The sequence below is a fragment of the Protopterus annectens genome, chromosome 2.part1 (assembly GCF_019279795.1).
Source record: "Protopterus annectens isolate FY-2018-M chromosome 2.part1, PAN1.0, whole genome shotgun sequence".
Classification (NCBI taxonomy): Eukaryota; Metazoa; Chordata; order Ceratodontiformes; family Protopteridae; genus Protopterus; species Protopterus annectens.
In genome coordinates, this window is record NC_056729.1 from 1,473,990,255 (window position 1) to 1,474,017,495 (window position 27,241).

The window sequence follows — 27,241 nt, forward strand, 5'->3', positions numbered from 1 at the left end:
TAAGGCGCCTATGCATAGCACAAGCAGAAAACTATAATTCAAAGTGGAAAGAGATGATGATGATGATGAAACAGATGAAAGCTCAATATACAAGAAGAGACTGTGATTTTGGATGCAGACCCTTAAGGAAAATAACAATAATCATACAGAATATTATATTCATAAAGGTGCAGAAAGTATACTAAGAACTAAGCCAACACGGGAATGGAGAAAGAAGATTCTGCTGATAGGGATGACTGCAATTAGGGATACAGACAATAGACAAGAGGGAGATGGAATTTATTGGGAGAAAACTGGCAAAGGAACCAAGGTATTGGGAGAAAATAACTAGAGAGGGAAAGATAGCAGAATGGGGAGATGCCAAGAAATAATCTGGACTGCGGGTTAGAGGCTGCCTTCCCTATTAAGGACTGATCTCAGTGCATAGGCAAAGAGAAAGAAATAGGCGTGTTCAAAATGAAAGACGGGCACTGGCAGAGGTTTTAGTAGAATCTAGAACAGAAGTTGCCATTAAGAAAGGAATAATTAGTACAGCATATAAAATAAAACCGCAGTGGTGCAGCGGTAGTGTTGCTGCCTCACAGCAAGAGGTTCTCCCATTCGATTTTTGGCTGCAGCGCCTTCTGTGTGGAGTTTGCATGTCCTCCCCACGGTTGAGTGGCGTTTGAAAGACATGCATAGAATGGACGTGCCTTCGTTGAAGGTTGGGCATCAAGCTGGCACCTTGGCACCCGTAAAAAATCTACTGACAATCAATAGCAGACCAGAATTCCGCTGTGGCGACCCCTAACCGGGAAAAGCCAAAAGAAGAACATAAAATATTTCATGATAATTGTAAAAATCAATCAGAGTAGGTTAGAAAGGATTAGATATATTTAAAGGTCTGGAAAACAGTCCTTTTAAGGGCAAATTAAAAGGGCTGAACTGATCTGTGTGGAAGTAACCATACCTATCAACTGTACAAATTTCCGCAGAATGTTCAGAGTTTTGCCTCAGATTTTTGGTCCGTTTTTCATAAAATTGTGGTTTTCTGGCATTTGAATTTCAGACGTTATACCCTTCAGAAAATTCATGCTAATGCAAAACCTGTTATTCTATCAACTTTCAAACTTTTAAGGGCAATACTTAAAAATTGTCCCTAATTTTGAGCCTTTGTCCCACTTTTATTTACGTATTTGTCCAGATGTCTTGCTCTAAGAGGTCGAGAGGTATGGAAGCAAGCAGGGGTCAGTTTACAATCATGAAGGGTGAACAGAGGATTAGTAGCAACCTTCCACTGCAGAAAAGGTGAGTTGTTTTTTTTAACTTTTTTTTTGGGGGGGGGGTGAAACATAGGGAGATGAGGATTAGAATTTTTGTACAGAATTCTTGCGCTAAGGGGATTGGGGGTGGGGTAGTACAGAGCAGCTATGGTTGAAACAGTTTTATCTTAGCTTTGTCCAGAATTCTTGTGTGAAGAAATGTGGGGAGGGCTTGTCCATCATAATGTCTAGATTTTGTTTTAGTCTTTCAGTCAGTTCTGCATAAGAATATTTTTTTTTCTTTCCATCAGTCATGCTTTGTCCAAAATTGTGCTAAGATTGAAAGTGAGGGGATAGAGGCTGTGAGAATGTTGCAGAAATGTACACAAATTGTTTTAATGCAAATCCTATTCTATAAATGTTTTAAATTTATAATAGCAGTGTTTAAAATTATCCCTGATGTTACGCCTTTGTTTTGCAATTATTTTTGGTTTTGTCTAGAACAGTTGTACTCAGAATTTAAGAGAGGTAGGGACTGTGAGAATATTACACAGTGTTCAAATGTCTGCCTGGTATTTTTGGTCTGCTCCTCATAAAAAAAAAAAAAAAAAAAAGAGTTCACAAAACTGATGTTACTGCAAAATCTGTTATTCTAGCATCTTTATTAGAAGTCCAGTGTTTTAAATCCCTAAGTTTACACCTTTGTCTTGTTTTTCATTGTTGTTTTTATTATTTTGGCTTCATCCAGAATTGTGCTGCGAGGTTGGTGGTGGAGGTATGGGCTTTGAGAATGTTGCAGACTGCCTGATATTTGCAATCTAGTCAATAGCAACATTTAAAACAAAAATGGTAAACTTACCACTGATGATGTTACATCTTTGCAATTACTTGGCTTTTTCCACAACTGTTGTGTTGAGACGTTGGGGAGGATGGGGGCCGTAGGAATTCTGCAGAATGTACTGATGTTGATTTAATGCATACTAATGTAAACCTTATTCTTCTACTATCTAAGTTTATAAAAGCAATGTTTAAAAATATCCCTGAGGTTATACCTTTGTTCTGTGATTATTTCTGACGTTGTCGTGAATTTTTTGCTGAGATGTCAGGAGGGGGTTAGGAACTGTGGAAATGTTGAACAATGTGTAGATTTTGTTTTAATGCAAACGTTTTTCTATAAATGTTTTTAAATTTATAATGACAATGTTTAAAACTATCCCTGATGTTATGCCTTTGCCCTTCAACTATTTTTAGTTTTGTCTAAAATTATTGTGCTCAGAGGTTACGAGGGGGTAGGGGCTGTGAGAATGTTATACAATGTTCAGATGTTTGCCTGGTGTTTTTGGTCTGTTCCTCATAAAAAAATATGGGCTCAGTGCTTGCTACTGCAAAATCTGTTATTGTAGCATCTTAACTCATAAGTGCTAATGTGAATATTGCTATTCTAGTATCTAAGTTTAAAATAAACAATGTTTAAAGCTATCCCTGATGTTACACCTTTGTTATGCGATTTGTTTGGCTTTGTCTCGAATTGTTGTGCTGAGATGTTGGGGGAAGTAGGGCTGTGAGAATGCTGCACAAAGTCCAGATGTTTGCCTGTTATTTTTTGTCTGTTCCTCACAAAATGTGGATCTGCACAATGCATGCTACTGCAAAATCTGTTATTCTAGCATCTTTATTAGTTCACAAGCCCAGTGTTTTAAATCACTGAAATTATGTCTTTGTCCTATTTTTTATTTTTTTGTTTGCTTTGTGCAGAATTATGGTGAAAGGTTGATTGTTGGGGATAGTGGCTGTCAGAATGTTGCAGAATGTACATATGTTGTTGTAATGCATACTTATGCAAACCCAGTAGACCAATACGTTTATAATAGCAATGTTTAAAACTATCCCAGATGCTACTCATTTGTTCTGCAATTATTTCTGGTTCTGTCTGGAATTGTTGTGCTAAGAGGCTAAGAGGCAGATGAGGGGCTATGAGAATGTTGCAGAATTAACAGGCATTATTTTATTGAACGCTAATACAAAACTTATATCTTTATAAGTTGATAGATGTTATCACTGATGTTATGCCTTTGCTCGGCAATTATTTTTGGGTTTGTCCACAATTATTGTGATGAAAGGTTGCGGGGTAGGAGGTCTGTAAGAATGTTGTAGAATGTTTTCCTGATATTCTTGGTCTATCCCTTGCAAAAAATGTGGCTTTGTAGCACAACCTTGAAGACTGAAGCTACTAAAAACGGACTTCATAGTTTTCACCAGGGACGGCTCGTGCTATAGGACTGCAGGACTGCAGCCCCCTCCACCTGTAAAATGAATAAAAAAAATTCCCCATTCCCCCCACTGTAGAACATATAAAATAAAATTAAATAAAAAAAAATTCTGGACTCCACGCATGCGTACTTAGTTCCTGACTGCTGTGTTAGGCAGACAAGAACTCCATGCATGCATGCATGCTCATTCCTGAGCTGCAGACTGCTCTGTTAGGCAGGAAACACTGCCCTTCCAGCCCAGAGGTCTGTGCGGTGATGACCACATAGACCAGAAGGCCACTGGACTGCATCGCCCACAGGCTGAAGGCTCCAGCCTCCTCACGTCTCGTGGGGACCCAACAGCAGGAGGCTCCAGCCTCCTTGCATCTTGCAGGAGACCCAACAGCATTCGTGGGCCATTATGGAGGACAGAGACAGGTGATCAGGCTGCAGGATCTCTACAGAGGACTTAGCTGGGCTGCTGCAGAGTACAGAATTGCATGGAGGACAGAGATAGGTAGGGTGTTTATGGAGGAAAGAATCTGGTGTGTGTGTGTGTGTGTGTGTGTGTGTGTGTGTGTGTGTGTGTAAAATGCCCCAGTTGCTACATGGTAGTGGGTAGAAAATAAGGCTTGAACCCTGTACCTTGAGCCCAAGTGACAAGAGCCTGAATTTCCTACCCACCACCATTAGTAAAATGTTTGCAGATGTTTACGTCATATTTGCTCTGTTCCTCATAACATCTGTGGTTTCTGTATTTGTGTTACTTAATACAGCCAGTGGTGCAGTTGTAGCATTGTTGCCCAACAGCTACAGGTTGTCTGGTTAGATTCTTGGCTAGGGTGTCTTCTGTGTGGCGTCTGCATGTCCTCCCTGTGTTTGTGTGGGTTTGCTCTGGTGTCCTCAGTGGATATTTGTCCCTATTTTTTGGACTGTATTCCCCCATTATTGGCTTCGTCCAGGTTTTTTTGTACCAAGGTTGAGAGCTATGGTGATAACTGAACTCACTGAATAAGTTTGGGGGCTGTATACCCCCATTATTGGCTTTGTTCAGGTGTTTTGTGCTAAGATTATGACAGCTATGGTGAGAACCGAATACTCTAAATGGTAGCCATTTAAAAGTTTCAGTCTTCCTTTCTTTCATAAAAATAGATAATTTGGCATAGTGGTATATTGCTCTGACTATTTTGCACAGGGTCCTGGGTTCAATACCTGGCAGTGGAATGTATGGTGGTAACACAGCATTTTATTCTAGCAACTTTCCAACATTATACAAGCAATGTTTAACATGTGTCCCTGGTTTTTGGGCTTTTGTCTCCCCCCCCCCCCAATAAATTTTGGCTTTTTCCAGATTTCTTGTGCTGCAAAGTTCAGAGATACAGCTGAGTGTCGAGTAGATTTTACAAGGAGCTGAGAGCTGCAGGGGAACAAAAGTTTAGTGCCGATTATGCCAAGTCTCCTTACACTGTTAATAGCACAACAGGTAGTGTACTTGCTTTTGATGCAGAAGGCTGTGGGTTCTACTCCCACAGTAGGTAGATCCATTGCTGATACTGTACTCTGTTGTAACGGGGATGAATGCTGCAGTCATCTTTGGCTAAGATACCTAGTAACTATGAACCTGTTATCAGTTTGCCATCCATTCCCTATTGCGATATTACTAGCTTATCATTTTTTAATGCAACATAGGCAATTTATTCCTCAAGGGCAACAGGCACTTTACTTGTAGATGAAACAATGAGATATAAAGTTGTTTGCTAGCAGTAACCTCTTCATTAGTTAACAGATTTCTTTAATGTGGAATTATTTAGATGACTTTTACTTCTTCAGAGATTGTGCATATTTACTGATACTGATGGACTGTAGACGTCTGAGTAGACTTTTATGATGGAAATGTTCTGAATTGGGCAGTTTTGTCATTATTGGTGCATGCATTTTGTTTCATTGTTTACAGGAAAAATGTTCAAAACAATACATTTAAAATACCCTCTAACAACTGTACTTTATTGTACAAGGAATATAATTTAATACAGTCAGGAAGGTGTATCGAAGAGCATGTGTATGTTTCATGTTCAAGGGGCCTATGATTTGAAAACAGCCCAAAATTAATCTTTATCTGCCACCGGCAAAATGTATTTTCTTTGAATGTGGGTTTCAATGCTGTTTCAATGAATGTGAGTTTCAAGGGCAGACACATTTTAATGCAAATTCTATTTTCATTGTGAGACTGCATTGCTTTGTTTAGCAGATATCTATTAGGGTTTATGCTGTAAAATATAAAATAAAACTTTCAAATGAAATCCATATCATCGCAGAAGTAAAGCAGTATGTACATTACAGTGTTTATGGCAAATGGGGTGAAATAACCAAGGAATGGGCCATTTGAATGGCTGCAGGGGAGACGCTCCATTTGAGCATGATTTTGTGAGGGGGGGGCAGCAAACTCAGACAGCCCGAGCTGAACTATACCTCTCAACTGTCCAGAATTTTGAAGAATAAATAGATTTTTGCTTCTTATTTTTGGTTTGTTTCTCATAACATTTGTGGTTTTCTGCCAAATTATTTAGGAATTAAGTCACTAAATAATGACAGACATTGAGTTTCAAATGTCATAACCTTCAGAAAAATGCATGCTAAAGCAAGACCTGTTATTCTATCAACTGTCTTAAGTTTATACAAGAGCAATTTTTAGTACTGTTTGTATGTTCCCCCAATATATTTGGCCTTGTCCAAATTTCCTGCATTAAGAGGTTGAGAGGTATGTGCAAATAAATCACTTTATAGAATTAAAAATATACAAACCTGTCATCTGTCCCCAATTTTGGCTCAAAATGTTGCTCTCCCCCTAATAATCCCTCTGTAAAATGGCAATTTTGGAAGAAAATGTGGAGGGTTTACAATTATAAATAACTGTAATGATCAGAGTTATAGATTACTTTTATTTAGAAATGCATGTAGATGCTCTTATTTTGTCATCTGCTCAAGTTAACAGTACTAATTTTAAAAAGGTGCCCCTTCTTTGATAGGTTCCCAGCTGTATTGTGTGGCAATTTTATATTTTTGCATAACATATTTGGTCTGTTTTTCATAAAATTGTGGTTTTCTGGCAAATTAGTAGTAAATCATTAAATATTGAAATTAGAAAATAATGGCAGACATTTGAGTTTCAGATTTCATACCCTTCAAAAATTCATACTAATGCAAGACCTACTACTATTCTATTATCTTTCTAAGTTTATAAGAGCAATATTTAAAAATTGTCTTTATTTTTGGGCCTGTGTCCCACTTCTATGTATGGCTTTGTCCAGATTTCTTGCTCTGAGGTTGAGAGGTATGAGTGTCAGAGCCATCACTGTCAGCCAGAGACATTTCAAACTGTGACCTACTTGTTGCACTCCACTCCCCATTGTAGTGGCTCTGGATGTGTCCAAGCAAGGCAAGGAGCAGTTATGCAGTGTAAGTGTGCAGATTATTCCCCCATCCAAGGTAGACCACAAGTACGACCATGGCTTTTTATCTGTCCTTGATTTTGCAGAATGTTTTGGTTTTCTGTCATACTTTTATACTGTTGATTTATGCTTATTATTCAGAGAATGCATGCTGTTGCAGTGCCCTGTTGCTCTGTATTAAAGTAGCAATGCTTTAATGACCATCAGGGAAGCTTGTTGGAGATTGTAAGATGCAAGTAAGCTTTAATAAGTATACTGTTAAATAATCACCAACATTGAAAGCCTTTTCATTGTTGCCATGCAGAGAATATTTACATAACTCCAGGCTAGTTGCTCAGCATAATGCATCTGAAGTTATCCAAGTGCAACTAACTCTAGGCAAAACTGCAATCCAAATTGTAACTGGCTACAGATCCCCCACCATGCCCCAGGATTCCCACTCCTCTTTTCTTGATGTACTGGAAAATATTACAGTTCAACCAAACACCCTAATAATGGGCGACTTCAACTACCCCACCATTAACTGGGAAAACTACTCATGTACCAACTCCTTAGCTCAACGCTTTCTAGAATTCATAAATTCCAATGCCCTAGATCAGCTTGTCCACACCCCCACCAGGGGGCAACAATATCCTAGACCTAGTCATTACCAACATGAGTGACCGGTGTTCCACACCTGAAGTAAACTCCTTGTTGGTCCGATCCGACCATAAGCTTATCACTCTTGATATCCACATTCCGCCCCCACCCCACATTAAGGAAACCACAGTAAACAATTTCTCCAAAGCCAGCTTCATGCTTCTTAAGACAGAAGTGGTGAACTTCATGACACCCATGCAGATGGACAATACAGTTACAACTGCTGAATCCTACACAAATGCACTCTATAAGCACTTACACGAGTGCATGGATCGTGCTGTCCCAAACAGAACCAAGACACTATCCTCCAAAAAAACGGAAGCCAATCTGGTGGTCCCCTGCCATAAACAAACTGTACAACAGAAGGAAGAAACTGCTGCAAAAAAGAGTAAAATCCCATGAGTGGAGGAGATCCCTGGTCAGCCTCAGTAAGAAGCTGAGATCCCTTATAAGATCCTCCAAAGCTAGCTATGAAAACAAAATTGCCACTAAATCCAAGGACAACCACAAAGCATTCTATAGCTATGTCAAGAATCTAGATGGCAACACCCAGATCTGCTCTGAGTTACAGCACAAAGGTACGAAAATTACAGAACCAACTGATATTGCCAACATCCTGGCAGATCGCTTCAGTGTTAACTTTACCCCCCTCTCACCCCCTAAAGGGCCCATATCTATACAGGAAGAATGCAGAGTCCCTGTAATCACAACTACGCAGGTAAAAGCTGCACTCTCTAAAGCCAAAAACACAGCATCCATGGGACCGGACAACATCGCAGGCTGCGTTTTACACGAACTTCAGAACGAACTGGCTCCCCACTTAAGCACCATGTTCAATAATAGCCTCACATCAGGCTTTGTGCCCACTGAATGGCACACAGCATCAGTTATCCAACTCCATAAAGGGGGAGCCACCACTGATCCTGGGAACTATCGACCTATTAGCCTGATGAGCCTGGTCTGCAAGGCCATGGAACGTATCATCATGGAACTCATAAACAAAGACATTGGTAACTTCCAAACTCTGGACCCCACCCAGTTTGGGTTTGTGAAAGGCAGATCATCCCTCCTGTACCTGATCAACTTCTTTGAGGTAGTCACCAAAGCCGTGGAGGAGGGTAAGGTGGTTCACACAGCCTATCTTGACCTTGCCAAGGCTTTTGACACCATCCCCCATTCTGGAATTATAGCTAAACTCACTAAACTAGGTATAAATCCCTACATCACAAAATGGGCTGCCAAATGGCTCACTGACAGAACCCACACTGTAAAAGTTGCAGACTCCAAATCTGACCTCAAAGCAGTGACAAGTGGAGTACCACAGGGTTCCATCCTGGGACCTCTCCTGTTTGGTATCTACTTCTCTGAAGTATAGGCTAACACAGAAGGCCTCTGGCTAATGAAGTTCGCAGATGACTGCAAACTAGGAGCCATAGTCAAGTCCACAAATGATGTATACATCCTACAGAAGGGCCTCACTGAGACAGATGCCTGGTGTCAGAGCCATAGTCTCAAGCTCAATGTCAAAAAGTGCAGTGTCATCCCCTTTGGTAAAAACTCTGTACCCATGAACTACCACATAGGCAGCAATCTACTTAACACCGAATATGTGATAAGAAACCTTGGGATCCAGGTGGACAGTAGTTTCTCCTTTCATAGTCACATCGCCACAGTAGTCAGGAAGTCCTCCTACGTGGCACACCTCATCATAAAAGGGTTCTCATCCAGGAAAAAAGAGGTCATTGTTCCCCTCTACTCATCACTCATTAGACCCGTTATAGAGTACAACACCCCTTTGGAATGTACCTCACAAGACATCTGCAGCAGCTGGAAAGGCCACAGAAGTACCTCACAAAGAGGATTACTGGCCTCAAACAAATGCCCTACACTGACCACCTCAAAAAACTCCAGCTTTACTCCATAGCATATCGCCTACTCCGAGGTTATCTCTACCTAACATATTAAGCGATGTCAAACCCAGAGCTGTTGAAAATGCTACACCTAAAGAAATCCCAATCCCTATGAGCTACACGCTCTAGGGACCTAAACTTTGTCATCACAATAAACCGGACACACTGGAGGGATAAATTCCTGTCCCAGAGACTTCCTATACTCTAAAACAAGCTACCCATCTATGTCAAGCAAAGTTCTTCTTGATGAGTGGATGGGAAATAGGAAATACACCCCGGGGATCACGTCTGTGTCTCTGTTGGTCAGTGGAACAGGAAAATAACTTTCTTGGGTAGCGTAAGCTATGGTACTTTGCTGGCTAGACTTACATAAGCCCTTGGGCCGATAGCCTAGTACCTACCTATGAACTAGATGACGTATAAGCCTTAGGTATAGAAATGCATATGACAGTATTTGTAATAAAGGACAGGATTAAAGTATTTTCCGAAGCTCATTACATTTGTTGGACACTTGCAGTTATCTTTGCAGGCTTTACCCGTAAACTAAACAGAATGCCAATCTATCATGTGTGGTCCATAACTTGTGCAGTAATCCTTTAAGCAATTTATCTTGAGCTTGTTTCTTGTTCACTGTTCATTTTTTACTTTGATCATGTGTTCTCCATGAAACAAGTAGATAGTTGTCAGGCAGCAGGTCTTTTTTGGATAAGAAACATTTTTACAAGTGGTGGTATCACAGAGATTGCTACTTTCAGCATGTTACTTGGTAATTTTATAAAGCCGAATATAAATTATAATTAGAACTGCAGTGCAAGGAGAAGTGGTTTGAGCTGAGTGCTGCTTTTTTTTTTATACTTGATTTTGACTGGCATTCCAGTAATGTATTTAGAAAGCAATTTATTTTTTCATGCCTCACAACTTTTGTGTTTCCATCTAGATATTAAGTAAGTTGTCATGTAGCCAATGCATTGAAATATTTTTTTCTTCTACACTTCATTTTGTCTTGACTGGACTCTCGTAATGATGGTTTGGCACCCAGGGCAGCGTATTTAATTAAAGTTACAGTTGTTGTGGTTTTGAGCATAACCCCACCCCTTTCTAGTTGGCCACACCCCTCCACATTGGCCCCACCCATTCAGCTGTCTCCTGCAGCCCCCCTTTAATTTGAAGTCAACAGCCGCCACTGGTTTTCACATAATACATGGTACATTCCGTGGTTTTATGCTTTTGTCCAGAGTTCTTGAACTAAGATGTTGGGGGGGTTGTGAGAATATCAATGTCTATATGATTGCCTGATCCTTTATGTTCCTCATAAATGAGGTTGTCTAGCAAATCCTTGATTTTACGCATTTGCTCTACCAATAATTTTGGTTTCATTCACAATTCTGTGCTAAGAGTTTGTAGTAAGAGTAGATCATAAACCAGTAAAATGGATTAGCTTCCAAGAAGTCATGGTAGCACAATTGCATGCACAAAAGAATGAGCAACCAATAATGAACACTGTTCATAAGGACAAGCTGTACAACAGGCATAACTGAAATGTTTTACAAAATGTCTGCTCTCTTGGCAGATGTATAAAAATGTTGTACAGGTTATGCAATGCCTGTCATTGTGTCACTGCATTCCTGAATTTTGGCTGGTTTGTGTTATGAAAGTGGGAAAAGTCTTGTTTTTTGCACCATGTTTTTGTTTATTGCCTCATACTTTGGTGTGTTCCCCGTAACTTGTGACTTTTTACCTGACCTCATACTTTGGTGTGTTCCCCTTAACTTGTGACTTTTTACCTAACCATTTGTTCTTTCAGATTTTAGTCATCTGTTTCAGACAGCACGTAATAGCACTATTTTAAATCTTTTTGGCCTCTTCACATGTTTGGCAGGGAATGAAATGGGGGGAATTTTGTAAAATATCCTGAGGTTCACCTCCGATGTCTGGTGTTTGACTTAAATGTCTGTGATTTGCGTCTTTGTTATTGAAATTTTTTTTTTTTGCCTGCTGATGATTGCCATTGTTCAGTCTTTCTGCCTCCAGTACAACAGTAACTGATGTCAACGAAAATCATTATGTGATATGGATGTGTATCATTTTGTAATACATTTCAGTTATGCCTATTACCAGCACTACTGTTCTTTTTGCCTACTGGTCACTGTTACGCTGCAGTTTTTTCTGCCTGCAAAACAATAGCAACAGATGCCAAGAGAGCAGACGTTTTTGTACAGCTTGCCCTTATGAACAGTGTTCAGTATTGGTTGCTCGTTCTTTTGTGCATGCATTTGTGCTACCATGACTTCTTGGAAGCTAATCAATTTTACTGGTTTATGATCTACTTGTACTACAGTTCTTTTGCCTAATGTTCCTTGTTTCTCATCAGTATTTCTGCCTACAGTACAAGATGGAGTCATCTGCTCACTTTTCTTGTTGGGTGTGCATTGCTCCATTGATTGTATAGCTAGTAATTGACGTAGTGTGGCAGCTTCAGTTTTTCTACTTAACCTGAAATCATTGTAGTGGTGGTCAACCCTTAGCACTACAGGCATCATGTGGGCCATTGAGATATAGGTCAGGAAGATGACATCAAATAATCTGAAACTCCTCTTTCATATAAAGATAGAGTGCAAGAGGGGATGGTAATGCTGCAAAGTTGAAGACCATTTATTTGGGGTTATTTCCTTTTATTATGATTTTTTTGTAGAGTACTAGTGAAATACAGTAGAGGATGCTGGGATAATAATGCAGGGAGATGAGGTATACTTAAGGACTGTATATAAGCACAGGAGGCAAGTCACAGGCAGTGTGTTAAGGGATAGGTTGTAGGTTTGCAGCTTGAGCTTACAGTCAAAACACTTACTGCTTACACTGGTTGACTAGTCTGGAGACTGTATTCCCCATTTTATGGCATAGGGCATCTCAAACTTGAGGGTTTGCCTCAGTGGGTCCATTATGTAGATTTGCTGGGCAACATTGCACTATTGTCATATGGGACTTGTTTCTGCGTAATAATAATTTTTATGGATGTAATCTGGAAAATACCTTTATCTTTAGAATAAATGTTCTGAATGCTAACCTCATGATCAAAGGTTCAGTTGGCATATTTATTCCTGGGAAGGTCAAAGAAAGTGGTGTTGTAACATGTACCTGAAGTGCAGTGCTTTTTTCAGCAACAGAGGAATGAGGATACAAACAGTCAGGAGGGTTCCTTTAGGAAGTTTTTCTGTGGGTCATCTGAGAAGGGAGATTAAGCAAAATGTCCACCTGCAGTAGAACACAGTGGTTCTTTAGTACAACCTACCCAGTGAGATCCCACTATCATTACTGTAGAAAGTGTCCACTCTGTTGCAGCTGAACCACAGGCTACCTCCAGTGAACCTACAGCCATTACCATGGAAGAAATTGTCAGTACTTGAAGATTCAACCTTACAAGTGCTGCCAGGATCATCAGAGTTTGATACAGAAACAGCCCATACTTCTGCAGTGGCAATGGATGTGGCCTGTGACTTGCAGGGAGTGCCAGGTGCATCATTCGTGGATCTAGGAATTTGGCCAGACTTGATAAGGGATGAGTTTAGGGCAGCTGCCATCCAGCATGGATCTGTGCAGAGGTATTGTCAAAGTTTCCAATCAATAAACAGAAGAGATTTACATCAGAAAACTATTTTCATATGCTGTCTAATGGGGAGAGAGCAAAACCAAGCAGGCTCATATATTCTGCCCCAAAAGATGCATTGTTTTGCTTTGCATGCAAATTATTTGGACATTGTAACCACCTGCCTCGATCAGGTGGTTTTAGAGCATAGACAGAGATATCCAAAGCTTTACACTGCCATGACTGAGCACTATAGCATGCAGTATGCACTGCTGAAGTGGAAAGAACTGGACAATAGACTAAAGAATATATAGACAATGGATGGTAGGGGACAAGCAGTAGATGAAAAAAAGATAAGTCACTGGCATGGTGCATTAAAATGCATTGCATCCACTGTCCAATACCAGGTAGAATGGAGCACAGCATTCCATGGTACAAGTGATGCCCTGTACACCCATGGCAATGGCAATGGCAATTTCTTGGCCAAGATCAGCTTTTCTCCAGTTTGATTCCATCATGGCTGAATACTTACATTGTATTAAGAATAAAAAAGTAATGGATCATTAACTTGGAAAGCACATACAAAACAAAATTATCCAGCTGATCACGAATGCTACTTTGAGGACTATTGTAGGGAAGGTTAAGGATGCCAAGTACTTCTCTGTGATTCCTGACTGTATGCCAGACATCAGCAATGGAGAGCAAATGAATGTAGTAGTTAGGTATGTGGACATTTCAAGGACTGCAGCCATGGTTAAGGAACACTTTCTGAGATTTGTTCCTGTGAATGATAGGACTGGAATAAGTATTATGAGAGCACTTCTTCAAACTCTGCAACATCATCAACTGGACATTAATGATTCTCGAGGGCAAGGATATTAGAATGGCAGCAATATGAAAAGGAAATGAGCTGGAGTGCAGGCCTGGGTAAAACAGATGAATTCAAGGGCCTTTTATGCACCTTGTGCCTGATGTAATTTAAATCTTATTTATGGAGCACATTTATCACTACAGGCAGTGTTTTTCTTTGGATGTCTGCAGAACATTCACATACCTTGTTCAGTATCAATGAGCTGATGGTAGATCTTGAAATGACACAAATGTCACTATGAAGTCACTGTCCGAAACTTGCTGGGAATGCAGGATAGACTCCATCAAGGCAGTACAGTTTCAGAGATGTATCTGCTTCTCCAGCATGACCTGGAGAGATAGATACATCTCCCAGAGACTGACAGTTCTCTGGAACAACAAGCTTCTAATTCATGTGAAACTGAGCCCCTGCCTGACCCTCTTCAAATGCAAACCAGATCAATGAATGGGTGGCCACAAATTCACTCCTGGGGTAGTGCCCCTATCTCTCCTGGACAAAGAAAGTCAGTATTAACTATCATAAACCCTTACCTCTGTGAACTTCACTCACCTAACAACTGGGGCAACTTGGGATAAATATGGCTAGCCATGTAAGGGCTCTAGAGCTGTTAGCCTGGTAACCTTCTATGAACCTATGAAAGGAGTTGTGGAGTATTACAGGAGACAGGTGAAACTTTACATACAAATGATGCAATAACATATCAACAGGCAAGAGGACTGTGCTCAGAAATTATGTTATATCAATGCATTCTATGTTTAGTAGTTTGGTATGATGTGCTGACAGAGGTAAATCATGCAAACAAAGTGCTGCAGAGTCCATCGCTGACATTTCTACATGTGTCAAAGTGCTGGTGTCAACTATGGACTTGCTGAAGAACTACAGAGAAACATGATTTCAACATGTCATGGCTGAAGACACCAAGATAGCAGAAGTACTGGATGTTGGCACCACATTTCAGGAAAAGAGGCAGATGATAGTATAGCATTTCTTTGACGATGAAGAAGAGGATGAGATGGTACAGGTTTCAAAGGTAAAACTACTTGTAGAGTCCTTCAATGAGCTGCTGGACACAACAATACAGTCATTTACTGACCAGTCTGAGCAGCTTTCAGAGTCTAAGGTCTTAGGATTTGTATCAAATATTAAAGCCTTGAGTGAAGTTGCAGAAGACACCTTGTTCCAACAGTCCAAGGCTCTAAAGGAACAATTGGCAGGTAGGACAAGTGGCCACTGACATTGATGATTATGATATTGGACATGAACTGAACAGACTTTCTTGAATACTTGATAATGAATCATCACCAGTGACTGATAAATTTCATAATTCGCAACCAGTTACAGGACATTCATATAAATACTTATGCTTCACTGTGTATTTATTTTACTGTACCTGTTACAGTGGCTACTGCAAAATGCAGCTTTTCTAAACTGAAACTCATAAAGGCATACTTACATTCATCAATGAGTCATGAGAGACCTCAGGCTTAGCTGTGCTCTCAACTGAGCATGAAGTGGGATAAGGTTTATCATACAGCAGTCTCAATAAAAACTTTGTTTGAAAGAAAATTCGTATAATGCCAGAAAAACTCTAGGTATGTGCACATCTTTTATTTTCAGGAATCTTCTACAATGCTGTATGGTAGTAAATTTCAGGTTGCACCTTATCCTTGCTTGTTCATAGGTGCATAGGTGTGTACTAGGCTAATGGCTCTGGAGCCTTTACAAGCCTAATCCATAGGATTACCCTGGCATCGTGCCACCCGACCTTAATTCCCAGTGCCTCTGTCGAGTGGAGCCACTGGAGTGATCCCCCGGGGAGAATTTTCTATTTCCCATCCAATCATCAAGATTTTTCTTGAACAGGGCCAGTGAGATGCTCTGCTTGACATGTATGGGAAGTCTATTCCATAGCATGGGCAGTCTCTGGGTTATGAACCTGTCCCTCCAGCATGTTCTGCTGATTGTGGTAATGAGGTTGAGGTCTCTGGAGCATGTGGTGCGGAGGGATTAGGATTTCTTTAGATGTAGCATTTATAACAGAGCTGGGTCAGACATGACTTTGTAAGTCATGCAGAGATCGCTACTAAATAGGCAATATGAGATACAGAATAATTGGAGTTTTTTGAGTCTGTCCATATAGGACAAGTGTTTAAGGCCTAGGATCCTCTTTGTGAGGTACTTTTGCAGCCTCTCCAGTTGTTGTACGTGTCTAGTACGGTACATGCCAAATGGGGCATTGTACTCGATGATTGACCTAATGAGGAAAGAGTAGCGTGAGACCATGACCTCCTTCTTACTGAATGCAAAACCCTTAGTAATGAGATGTATAATATTATGCTGCATAGTCCACAGTGGTGGTGTTGTGGTAGCGTTGCCGCCTCACAGCAAGATGTTTGTTCTGTTCGATTCTCAGCTAGAGCGTCTTCTGTGTGGAGACATGCGTGAATGGGCGTACCTTCGTTGAAGGTTGTGCATCAGGGCTGGCAACTCGGCTCGTAAAAATCAACTGCCAATCATTAGCGGACCGGAGTTCCGCTGTGGCGACCCCTAACCGGGAAAAGCCGAAAGAAGAAACTCACTCTGGTTTTGCTTATTTGCTTACTCCAGCGGGAAGGACCATGTAAGACAACGAGGAAGAAAAAAGCAGCATGATTTGTTCAGGCAAGGACAGTTAGGAATGACAGGATTCATTGTGAGGCAAGGACAGTTAGGAAAGTCAGGATTCACTGTGAGGCAAGGACAAGTAGGAGTGGCAAGATTCATCATGACGCAAGGGCAGTTAGGAGTGGCAAGATTCATCATGAGGCAAGGACAGCTAGAAACACTGAAAGTGGCAGCAATTTAAAAAGCCAAGAAGCTAACTGCATACTGAAGATAAATGACATTCTAGTGTCTGTCATCCTCTGTGCTTTCTTACTTCACCCATTTCTCTTTGGATTTGAGTTTTTCTGCAGTCTCTGTAATCTCCAGTGTCATCTGTGTGCTTTCTGTGTGGAGTCTGCATATTTTCCCTGTGTTCGCCTGGTTTCCTCCGGGTGCTCCAGTTTCCTCCCACATTCCTAAGACATGCAGTAAGTGGACTGTACACTCTAAACTGGTCATGGGTATGTATGTGCATGTGAGTGTGTGGTATGGAAGAACTACAGTGACAGGGCTAGCCACCCGGTGATGTAAACCTTGGTTCTAGATGCTTGTCACTGTTGAATTGACACCCGACCCCATATGCAAAAATGGGAAAAGGTGTTGTGAATGAATGGATGGATGGATGGGTCTGTGAGCTTTTTGGCTTCACCTGTTTCTCCTTGGGTTTGAGTCTGTCTGCAGTCTCTGTAATCCCCATAGCTCTCTCCTGTATGTCTTGTGTGTCTAATTTTTTCTACATGTGTCCCATGGCTTTGTGTGCCTCTGCAGTCTGGCTGTTCTGCATGTCTGTAGCCGTCTTCTGTCTTATATGGTTGGATCAGTTTGTCTAATGCATCTCGGGTACTTAACCCTTGCTGTAGTGCTGCCTTCATCTTGTGTGGGTCTCTGTTGAGTCTGGCTGTAGTTTGGTCTTGGTCTTGTGTGAGTGTCTCTGCCCTGTGTGTGGGAGTCTGTGCAGGTGTCTCTGTCATGTGTGTGGGAGTCTGTGCAGGTGTCTCTGTCATGTGTGTGGGAGTCTGTGCAGGTGTCCCTGTCATATGTGTGGGAGTCTGTGTGGGTGTCTCTGTCCATTCTTGGTGTAATGCTGTCTTGGTCTTGCATGATTATCTGTGTCCTGTCTTGCTGTAGTGCTGTTTTGGTCTTGTGCGAGTGTTTCTGTCTCATCTTGTGTGAGTATCTGTATTGTCTTTTGCTGTAGTCCTGTCCTCGTCTGGGTGTCTGTTTGGGTGTCTCTGTGGGTGTGTTTGTTCTGTGTGTGGCTGTCTCTTTCCTGTCTTGCTGTAGTACTGTCTTTGTCATGTGTGGGTGTCTCTGTCCTGTCTTTCTGCATTGCTGTTTTGGTCTTGTGTGGGTGTCTCTGTCCAGTCTTGCTGTGGTGCTGCCTTGATCTTGTGTGGCTGTCTCTGCCCTGTGTGAGGGAGACTGTGGGGGTGTCTCTGTCCTGTGTGTGGGAGTCTGTGCGAGTGTCTTTGTGTACCTCTGTGCTACCGTAATGCAGTACAGAAGCTAGTCATAATGTAATAACATTGCTACTAAATATCAGTCATGGTGTACATGTACTTCTGTGAGTGGCTGCCTTGCTGTGGTACTGAGGCTTGTAATGTAACACTGGTACTAAATGTCGGTCAGTCTGCATACCTTGATGCAGTACTAGTGGCTCTACAAGTCTTTGTAATGGTCTGAGTGTACTAGCATGTTATAAAATGATCATTAAAGGGTGCTGGGTTAGCATGACACAGACGGGGGAGTGGCAGCAATGTGCCCACAACTTACATCCTCCTGGGTAGGGCTCCCAACTCGAAACTTGCTGGTAGCCCCCAAAACACTAGTAACGACCCTATGTCCACCCTAAATATAAAGCTAAATTCAGCAATAAACCTACTTGTTGGTAGTCTAATAAACTGCTTAACAAAATCAGGAACATAATGAAAAGCTGTAAGAACTCACTATCCCCCTACCTCAAATCCACACTGAAGCATGCCAGCCAGGAAATTAAGAGCGCTGTTAGAAAATCTAAAGCAGAGTACAACTAGAATTCTTTCTCTATTTATACAGAAGATTAAAGTATAATGTCCAGCAAGGTTTTTTATAAAAATATCAAGCATTCTGATCCCAGGGATACTGCCAACACATTAGCAAAGAAATTCAGTGATAACTTTACCCCACCTAGCCACATTGTTTTTTTTCTTCTTCTTTTTTTAAATCTGTTGTTAACTGGATGACAAGTGTACTTTTTCAGGGGCAACCCAGAACTGTCTTATTAAGGGACTTGCTCAGAGTCAATCAGTACTCAGTCAGAGGTGGAAGGAATCAAGTGGTACACCACTGACTTCAGGAAGCAGATCAGATGTTTTTGTATTATTTTTTTAAGACTGCAAAATTATTGTTCTTAAAATATTTTGTAATATTTTGGAGCTATTCTCTCCAGACCTCCACTGAAAATGGGCTCCTACCCAGTCAGACTTTCTCAATAATCTAATGCCAACAAATAAATACATAAATAAATAAAATAAATAAATTAATTAATTAATTAATTAATTAATTAATTAACTGTTCAGAGCATTAGTCCTGTGTGTTGACTGCTAGACTTGTATCCCCAACTTTTCTTGAAAATTTAGTTTCCCCCGAAGTCAAGTCTTAGAATCCCTGTCGGTGGCTATAAATAATACATCCACGTGACTAGAAAACATACCAGGATGAATTCTAAAATGGTGCCAAGTATGCATTACCCAAAACTATACATAAAGTGTTAAATCTCAGCCTGTCCACAGGATTTAAACTGATGCCCAGACACTAGCAACTATAGTTCCCCGACATAAGGGTGGCCCCTCTACAGATCAGCCTCACAAGCCATACATGCAAAGCCATGGGATGTGGCATGGCAGAAATCATTTATGCAGACACAGGCGACTTAAATGATCTAGACCCCAATAAATTTGGTTTTGTGACAGCTGGGTCTTGTCTCCTGAACCTAGTAACTTTCTAAGAAAATGTTAAAGGTTGTGGACTGTGATCACTTTATGTGTACTGCTTATCTCAACCTTGCTAAGGTTTTTGAGACTATCTACCACACTGATGTCATTGAAAGATTAGGCAAAGTTAATGTAAATCCCTACATTGTCTGCTGGATTGTAAATCAGCTATCCAACAGATCCCAAGGTGTGCAAGTTGTTGGTACTGTAAATACTTTTACCAGGGAACTGGAAATTGATGAAGAGTGATGCAATATGCGAAGGAAAGAGTGTACCTAATACTCTGGAAAAGTTGATCAGCCAAGACGTCATAAGACCTTTTGGTTACTACATATGGACTTACTAATTACAGGACTATTTTATGACAAGTAGTTTAATTTTCTAATGGAAGCTTACCATGTACCGCTGTGTACACAGTAGTCTGCAGCTGTTACCAGCTACAGCCATCAGTGATCTACAGATATGAATAGACAGATCTCCTGCTTTCGATGAGTGCTGGCCCTTAAGATGCTTAGCCTGCCTTTACAGTTTTAACACCCAATAAGTAATCAAAGACACCCCAGTTGTCAGCTTTCTATGACAGAGTTCAAAAAGCAATGCCAACAAAAAATGGATCTTACTGTCATAGAACAGAGGATGCATACCTGTGACCATGAGAAATGCAGCTTCCAATTGGATGTTCATCATACCTCCAACCGGAAAACATCAAAAATCTGGATATGAAAAGTAGGTACAACTGGACAAAAATCTGTACACTGATTAACATAAAATCTATATACATAATTATGTAAACCCCACTCACTCCAGTGGAATTGTGGGATATCTGACGTTCAAATGCAAACTGAGCAGACAAAATAGTAAACACAAAATATAACCAGATTCACACCCACCAGAGTTTTCGAAGCTTAGGCACAGATTTTGTCTCTTATACCCATAATAGTACATTTTAGTGGCTCTCTTGCCAAATATAGTAAAAGTAACTGAATCACATACATCACTACAGACAAACCATAAAAACCTACATCTCAATTCAGTATGCACCATAGTTCTCAACTAAATACAAATCTCAAAAGAATCAGGAACATATAGGTTCATAGGTGTGTACTAGGCTAATGGCCCTGGGGCCTTTACAAGACTAGCCATAGGATTTCCCTGGCATAGTGCCACCCGACCTTAGTTCCCAGTGCCTCTGTCGAGTAGAGCCACTGGAGTTATCCCCGGGGTGAATTTTCTGTTTCCCATCCACCATAACCCAGAGACTGCCCATGCTATGGAATAGACTTCCCATTCATGTCAAGCAGGGCACCTTGCTGACCCTCTTCAAGAGAAATCTTGATGAGTGGATGGGAAACAGAAAATTCACGCTAGGGATAACTCCAGTTATAATCAGGGACAATCAGGGTTACTTTTTTAAAAATATTAGTACTGTTAACTTGAGATGTTAGCAGAATAAGATAATGTATATTAATATACATTTCCTGAAGTAAAATAAGTGTATAACTCTAATTATTTTCATTATTTATAAAGTGTAGCTCACCACCATGTATCCAAATGTCACCAGTTTTAGGAGGTATTAAGAGGAACAGAGCTAAAATTAGTGTCAAAATCAGGGACAGTTGAGAGGTACTATGCACCTGAGGTTATATAGCTCCACTAAATCAGGCAAGTTAAAGCAACACTTCAGTTCTTTGTATTCCCTTCTTTAAATTCCATAAATAACAAGAGAGTAAATTGCAAGTATAGATGCCGTTCAAAGCTGCTGTGACATCATTTGCTTTTAAGGCTTAGTATAATGAACAACAACACTTTTTTGTGTTAAAACAACAGAATGCCAGTACTAATTTCTTCTACTGTTCCCATCCTGATGAATAATAGTGCAAATGAAACAACATATTAGTCTGAGAAGGAAATTAGCATTGGTTTCTTAGGGCTTGTGGGGGACTAGTATAAAATAAAAGAAGACATAAAACAGTATTCAGGAAGAAAAAGTTGCGTTAGCACTCAATTTTTTTGATGTATGCACAAGATGTTTATTTATTTATTTTACATTTGTTAACCGGGGGTGTCTGACTGAGCCGAAAAGGCCCTTTTTCAGCAGAGGCCCAGGGAGAAAAGCTCCACAAAGAAAAATTACAGACACATTTAGTTATTTAGACATGATCAGTATACACGCAAATTACGAGAGACATGTTTTTACAGTGGTATGCAGCACATAAACAGTTACAGTGGAGAGAACAAACAAAAAAAAATATTAATTTTAAAAATAAAGGTAATTGATAGATTTGTGGTGTACAGCTGACATTTGGAACATAGGTATAAGCCTTAAGTTAGAGCTCTATGTATGTGTGGGGGGTCTAGTTCAGATCTAAATACAGGAATCCACAAAATCAACTAAAAATTAATTGTGCAGTGCGCCCATATCTTTATGCCCGCCATACGTATTGCAAACAACGGTTAACATACCAATACAAGTGCAGTCTCCTGAAAACTAAAAACCAGACATGTGCAGTAACTTGTGAGAATGTAGGAGGGAAAACTTACTGAAGTCTGAAGACAGGGATGGAACCAGACAGCATTGGCAACTAGCATACCTCTCAACCTCTTAGCTCAAGAAATCTGGAGAGAGCCAAAAATAAGGGGGGACAAAGGCCTAAAAAATAGGTACAGATTTTAAATATTGCTCTTCTAAATTTAGAAAGTTGCTAGAATCTCAGATTTTTCCTTAACATGCATTTTCTGAAGGATGCCTGAAACTGAAAGGCCTGACATTATTTTGTAACTTCAATCCTCCTCAGTGATTTGCCAGCAAAACACAAATTTATGAGGAATGGACCAAAAAATATGAGGCAAAAATCTAGACATTCTGCAAAAATCTGGCAAGTTGAGAGGTAGGATGTGACCAATGCTTTCATCAGCTTACGTTGTATTATATGAATGCTTATGCTACAATTTTATATTCACTGCCAATCTACTGCTACTTTTTTTTCATTTTTTACATTTGTACACTGTTTACATACCACAGCTTGCTTTCAGCCGGACAGTGGCTGAAAAGGGAACACTGTGATAACTAGTATACTAGTACCCTGCGTGTTAGCCAATAACCAGCTCAGTGCGTCTTGGCTATCCTTGGAAAAGAAGCACTGTGTGCCTTAATTGTGTAGTGAAAAGAATATAATACTGCTGCAAGTACCTCTTATTGCAAAAAAATCTGGACAAAGCTTAGAAAGTTGCTAGAGTAATGGGATTTGTCTTAGCGTGCATTTTTCTGATGGATACTGAAAAACAAATGTATATCATCATTTACTGACTTCAGTCCTTAGATCATCCAAGTGATTTGCCAGAAAATCCCAGATTTTATGGGGAACAAACAAAAATAAGAGGCAAAAATCTAGACAATAGAGAGGTATTCTACTGCTGTTTATAACTAAGACTACAAGGACGTAACACTGTTGTCATTGCATTAGAGTGATTGTGAAGCAGCAGACCATTTGTCATATACTGCAGAGCAGGGAGTAGCTGTATATCCTACCTTACCCCATTTAAACACGGATTTCCTGTGTTGGAAAACCTGATTAACTGTTTTTGTTTTTCATACTTTTCCTGCCTTCAGTCTCAATCTTGTTTGGTAACAATTAACTTTGGGGCTTGACACAGTTGCAGTGCTGAAGATCATGTGTCTAATTCAGGAAGTAACTTGGGCAGTGTGAAAACTAGGGGATGTGGATGCATGTTTGAAAAGCAGCACAGCGGTTGTGTCTGCTGGTTCTTGCAGCAAAACTAGCAGGTGTTGAGGTAAGAATGCCATTACTGGATGGTGGTTATTCTTCAGAACACACAAGAGCTAGTTTACCTGTCCCAGGCTGATTGCTTGTTGGACATTAACATATTCTTGGTGTAGAGATTTGCCAAGTCTTGCCATTGCATAGTAGATCGGGAGAAATATACTTGAATAAACATTATAGTATATACCACTTTTTTTGTAAGTGCAAATTAGAATGTAGGAGCTCAAATGCGAGGACATACGATTACAAGGTCAAAGGGACTTGCTCTGAAAAGTTTAAGTGTCAGAACATCAAACTGTTGTAGACAATATACTAAATTACTATGATAAAAGGAAATTGTTGATTTAAAAGCAGTGATTGTGAAGAGTAGGACTCACCTCAGAGTGCTGCCCCTCCACCCCACAAATCATGCAACCGTGAAGAATAGTTATATTACTTAAAGAGTGAGAGATGCCCTTAGCACCCAAGACAGACTTAACAAAACCCTTTGGAAAGTAGAGGAGTATGGGGAAAGAATCTTTGGAAAGTAGAGGAGTACTAGGAAAAATTAAGGACAATTGAGAGGTATGGTACCCGCTGTTAAAATGCATTTTGTTTTCAATGCCTTTTTTACAAATCAGGCAGTGTTGTGAGTTCCAGTTACTGAGCTTCTCCAGCATGTTAACCATTTTCATTTTGTTTTATGTTACACACAACCTTGAACTTTCCACTGTTGTCATTTATATAGGACTTTTTTTGACACGTGACTTCAGTCACAGCTGGTAACATGACTGGAGACGGGAGGAGAAATATGGAATCGGTCTGTTCTTTATAAAGCTATTCTGCTTCCTCTTAATTCATAAGTTTCACCATGTAGGTTTTATCAGGGAATACATTTTTAAGCAGTGCAGAGTCTTGCAGAAGACATAGAGTGCTCCAAATTCGATGTGGTTGAGTCTGTTATTTGTACGTGTTGTATGGTCTAACTAGATATACTGGACAGACAGACACATACACACACACACACACACACACACACACACACACACACACACACACACACACACAAAAGAATGACTAGGCAAAATGCCATCAGTAGGAGGAGGAAATGCCTGGCCCCCAACACACAATACCTGTAACATACAGTATCTGACTCAGCCTGTCATTGAAATGATGCTATGCACTGGTCCAGAGTTCGAGTAATGTAGACAATAGACATTTCTTACCTAATAGCTCTTGCTCACCTTACTACAGCTGTAGGTAGTGGCTACCTCTTTGTCATGCATATTTTTAAAGAGGGCATGACACAAGAGACTTGCACAAATTGGTGCATATATGCACCATCCATTACCATTATGAAGAGAGTGACTGAGTGCCCACTCCTTACTGAAAATTAAAATCATTCTTTCCTGCCATCTTCTGTTTTTAACAATAATCAGTCTACCTGTTCTGGCAGAACTGCATTAATGGTAATGTACACAATCCAAGAAGGCTAGAGGTTAGCACCAGATGTGGCGTGAATACTTTTACGACGTTGACAACAGATTTAGAGGTTTGTGCCTGCTCAGTGTGGAATTGTAAATGATCATTTTGGCAAAATTTTTGCAAATCGCTAAAACTGGGATGAACAAGTGGGTAATTCCTTAAAACACAGACATTATTTAATAAACTGATCAAAAAGCTCCAAATAACTGCCCTGTCTATATCCAAGCTTCCTCAAAATTAGATCAGTGCTCCTGTTTATATTACAAGCTCAAGCAGACACAAATAATATAGGACCTGGGTTGAAATTCAACAATTTTGTATCTAACAGTTTAACAGACGATGATAGCTAAGCTGAAGAACCTTAGTATGACTGAAGTGACTTTCCTGATATCCATTCCCATAAAATATAGATTTTTAAAGCAAAAGTATGGCACTGTTCTCAACAAAATGTGTGAATAAACTACCACAAGCAAGTTTCCAGCTTCCCACCAAACAACATTTTACAAAAAGAAGCCCAACTTTTGCAACAAAAATGTACACAGAATAAGATAATAATTTCTTCAAAGCATACCTTTTTTTGCAAAAGCCTCAGTGAATCTGAATCTATAAAGTTCATGCACACACAACACAACTAGGATTTAGCTCAGACTCTCAGAGAAATCCCAGTTATGCTGCATATATATATGAACTATTAGCAGATATTTGAAACCTACTCAGGACACAAGCGAAGCAAAGCAGGTGCAAATTGTGCTGATTGTTTTTTATTAAATGTGGCATTTTATTGGTGGAACTCATCCACAGCTTATCAAATAGTGCTGGGCACAGGGCTTCACAGATCCATGCAGCCCAGTGCTTATTATGACTGTGTTGTCATGTTTGCTTTCTTGTTTTCTCTACATGCTGAACAACACACAAGGGTAATGCTTAGAAGTGTTTAATAACTGAGCAATGAAATTACATTCAAAGCAAGACACTGCCACTTTCTTACAAACCTTCGTGATTATCAGGAAAACAATTACTAGGAGACGAAAAAAAAAAAGAATATGATATTAACACATTAAAGAAGAGATATGAGAGATCTGGAGACAGAAGTTTAAAGGAGGAAAAGAAGATATTACATTAAAGACATTTAGAAGCAGGTGACAAGTAATCTTATATGCAGTCTTTACCCTGGCTGGATTTGCTCTGGTTTTGGTGGATCAACAGTGCAAGATGCAGTGTTCGTTTTAGCGTTCTTCTCTTTAACTGCTAGTTTGGGGGAAGCTGATGACTGTCCCTTCTTTTTTCCTTTGGCTGATTTCACTTCCTTTTTACTCTAAGAGGGGGAAAAACACAAAAACAAAAGAAGACAACATGTATAGCTTTAATTGCTAACTGATTTATGATTTTAGACTTTTGGCACTTGATCATTCTCTCTCGCTCTCATTTTCTATTTAAGCAGATTATAGACTATAATATGCTATTTCTAGAATTTCATTATTCATTAATAGTTTGTAAGGGAATGTTATGGGATGTTTAAAACCTTCTAAAAGCAATTAAACTGTCATGTTGTTTAGAAATAAGCACATAAGTTTTGAATAGGCAATTTAGATTTTCTAAAACAAGTTTGAAATGCTGTTCAATTTATATGTTTTTTCTAAAAATAAAAGTTATATACTCACCATAACTATGCACCTGTGTTGTCCATTTTCATTCTTCCTCAATGAATGGATTCAAATCAGATCCTTGGATCTGACCCGGCCACTTTTTCTAGAGTCTAGGATCTGACTCTCGAGCTCCTCCCTTGCCCATAATGCCCTTGACCACGTTGCTACCTTAGATCGAGTTTGCTGCTATGATACAATATTATAACAAAGTATCTCAATATTGCTATGACAGGAGCTAAAACATGCACTATGGTTCCTAACAACAATTCTGTTATGTCTCTCCTAAAGACATGGATGGGGGATGGTGGGGTGGGTGAGGAAGAATGAAAACGGACAACACAGATGCATAGTTATGGTGAGAACATAATTTTTGTATCTGATGCCATTTTCATTTGTTCCTAAACAAATGGGACAGATTTCCCAGCTACGCTAACTTTGGGTGGCCCTCAAGGAAGGATGTTCCAGAGAACTCAGTACTGAATCCCTGTTTCTGGAGATGATGTCCAATTTGTAATGAGGCATAAAAGTATGAGCAATGGACCATGTGGCAGCTGCACAAATGTCATCAATGGAGGCTCTAGCCCAAAAAGTAGCTGATGTAGCTATTGACCTAGTTGAGTGTGCTTTGGGTTGTCTTTGCAAGGTTAGGCCTGTCAAGGAATAAATGTAGGAAATACAATTTGTTATCCATTTGTGCAATAAAGTTCCAGTAAAATGCCACGATCCGAGTTATTTTCCAACCTTTTATTATACAAACAAGGACATAAAGTTGAGCGCTTTCATCTACAAAAA

The 27,241-nt window shown here is 40.0% G+C and overlaps 1 protein-coding gene across 2 annotated transcripts in view; it reads right to left on the minus strand.

Moving 5' to 3' along the window:
• Window positions 1-27,241, minus strand: part of CFAP74 (cilia and flagella associated protein 74) — a 3,161,205-nt gene that overhangs the window by 601,974 nt on the left and 2,531,990 nt on the right. For both annotated transcript variants that reach the window (XM_044062943.1, XM_044062944.1), the window contains exon 27: window positions 25,973-26,118. In XM_044062943.1, coding sequence (XP_043918878.1) covers window positions 25,973-26,118 — 146 coding nt within the window. The remainder of the gene's footprint in view (window positions 1-25,972; window positions 26,119-27,241) is intronic.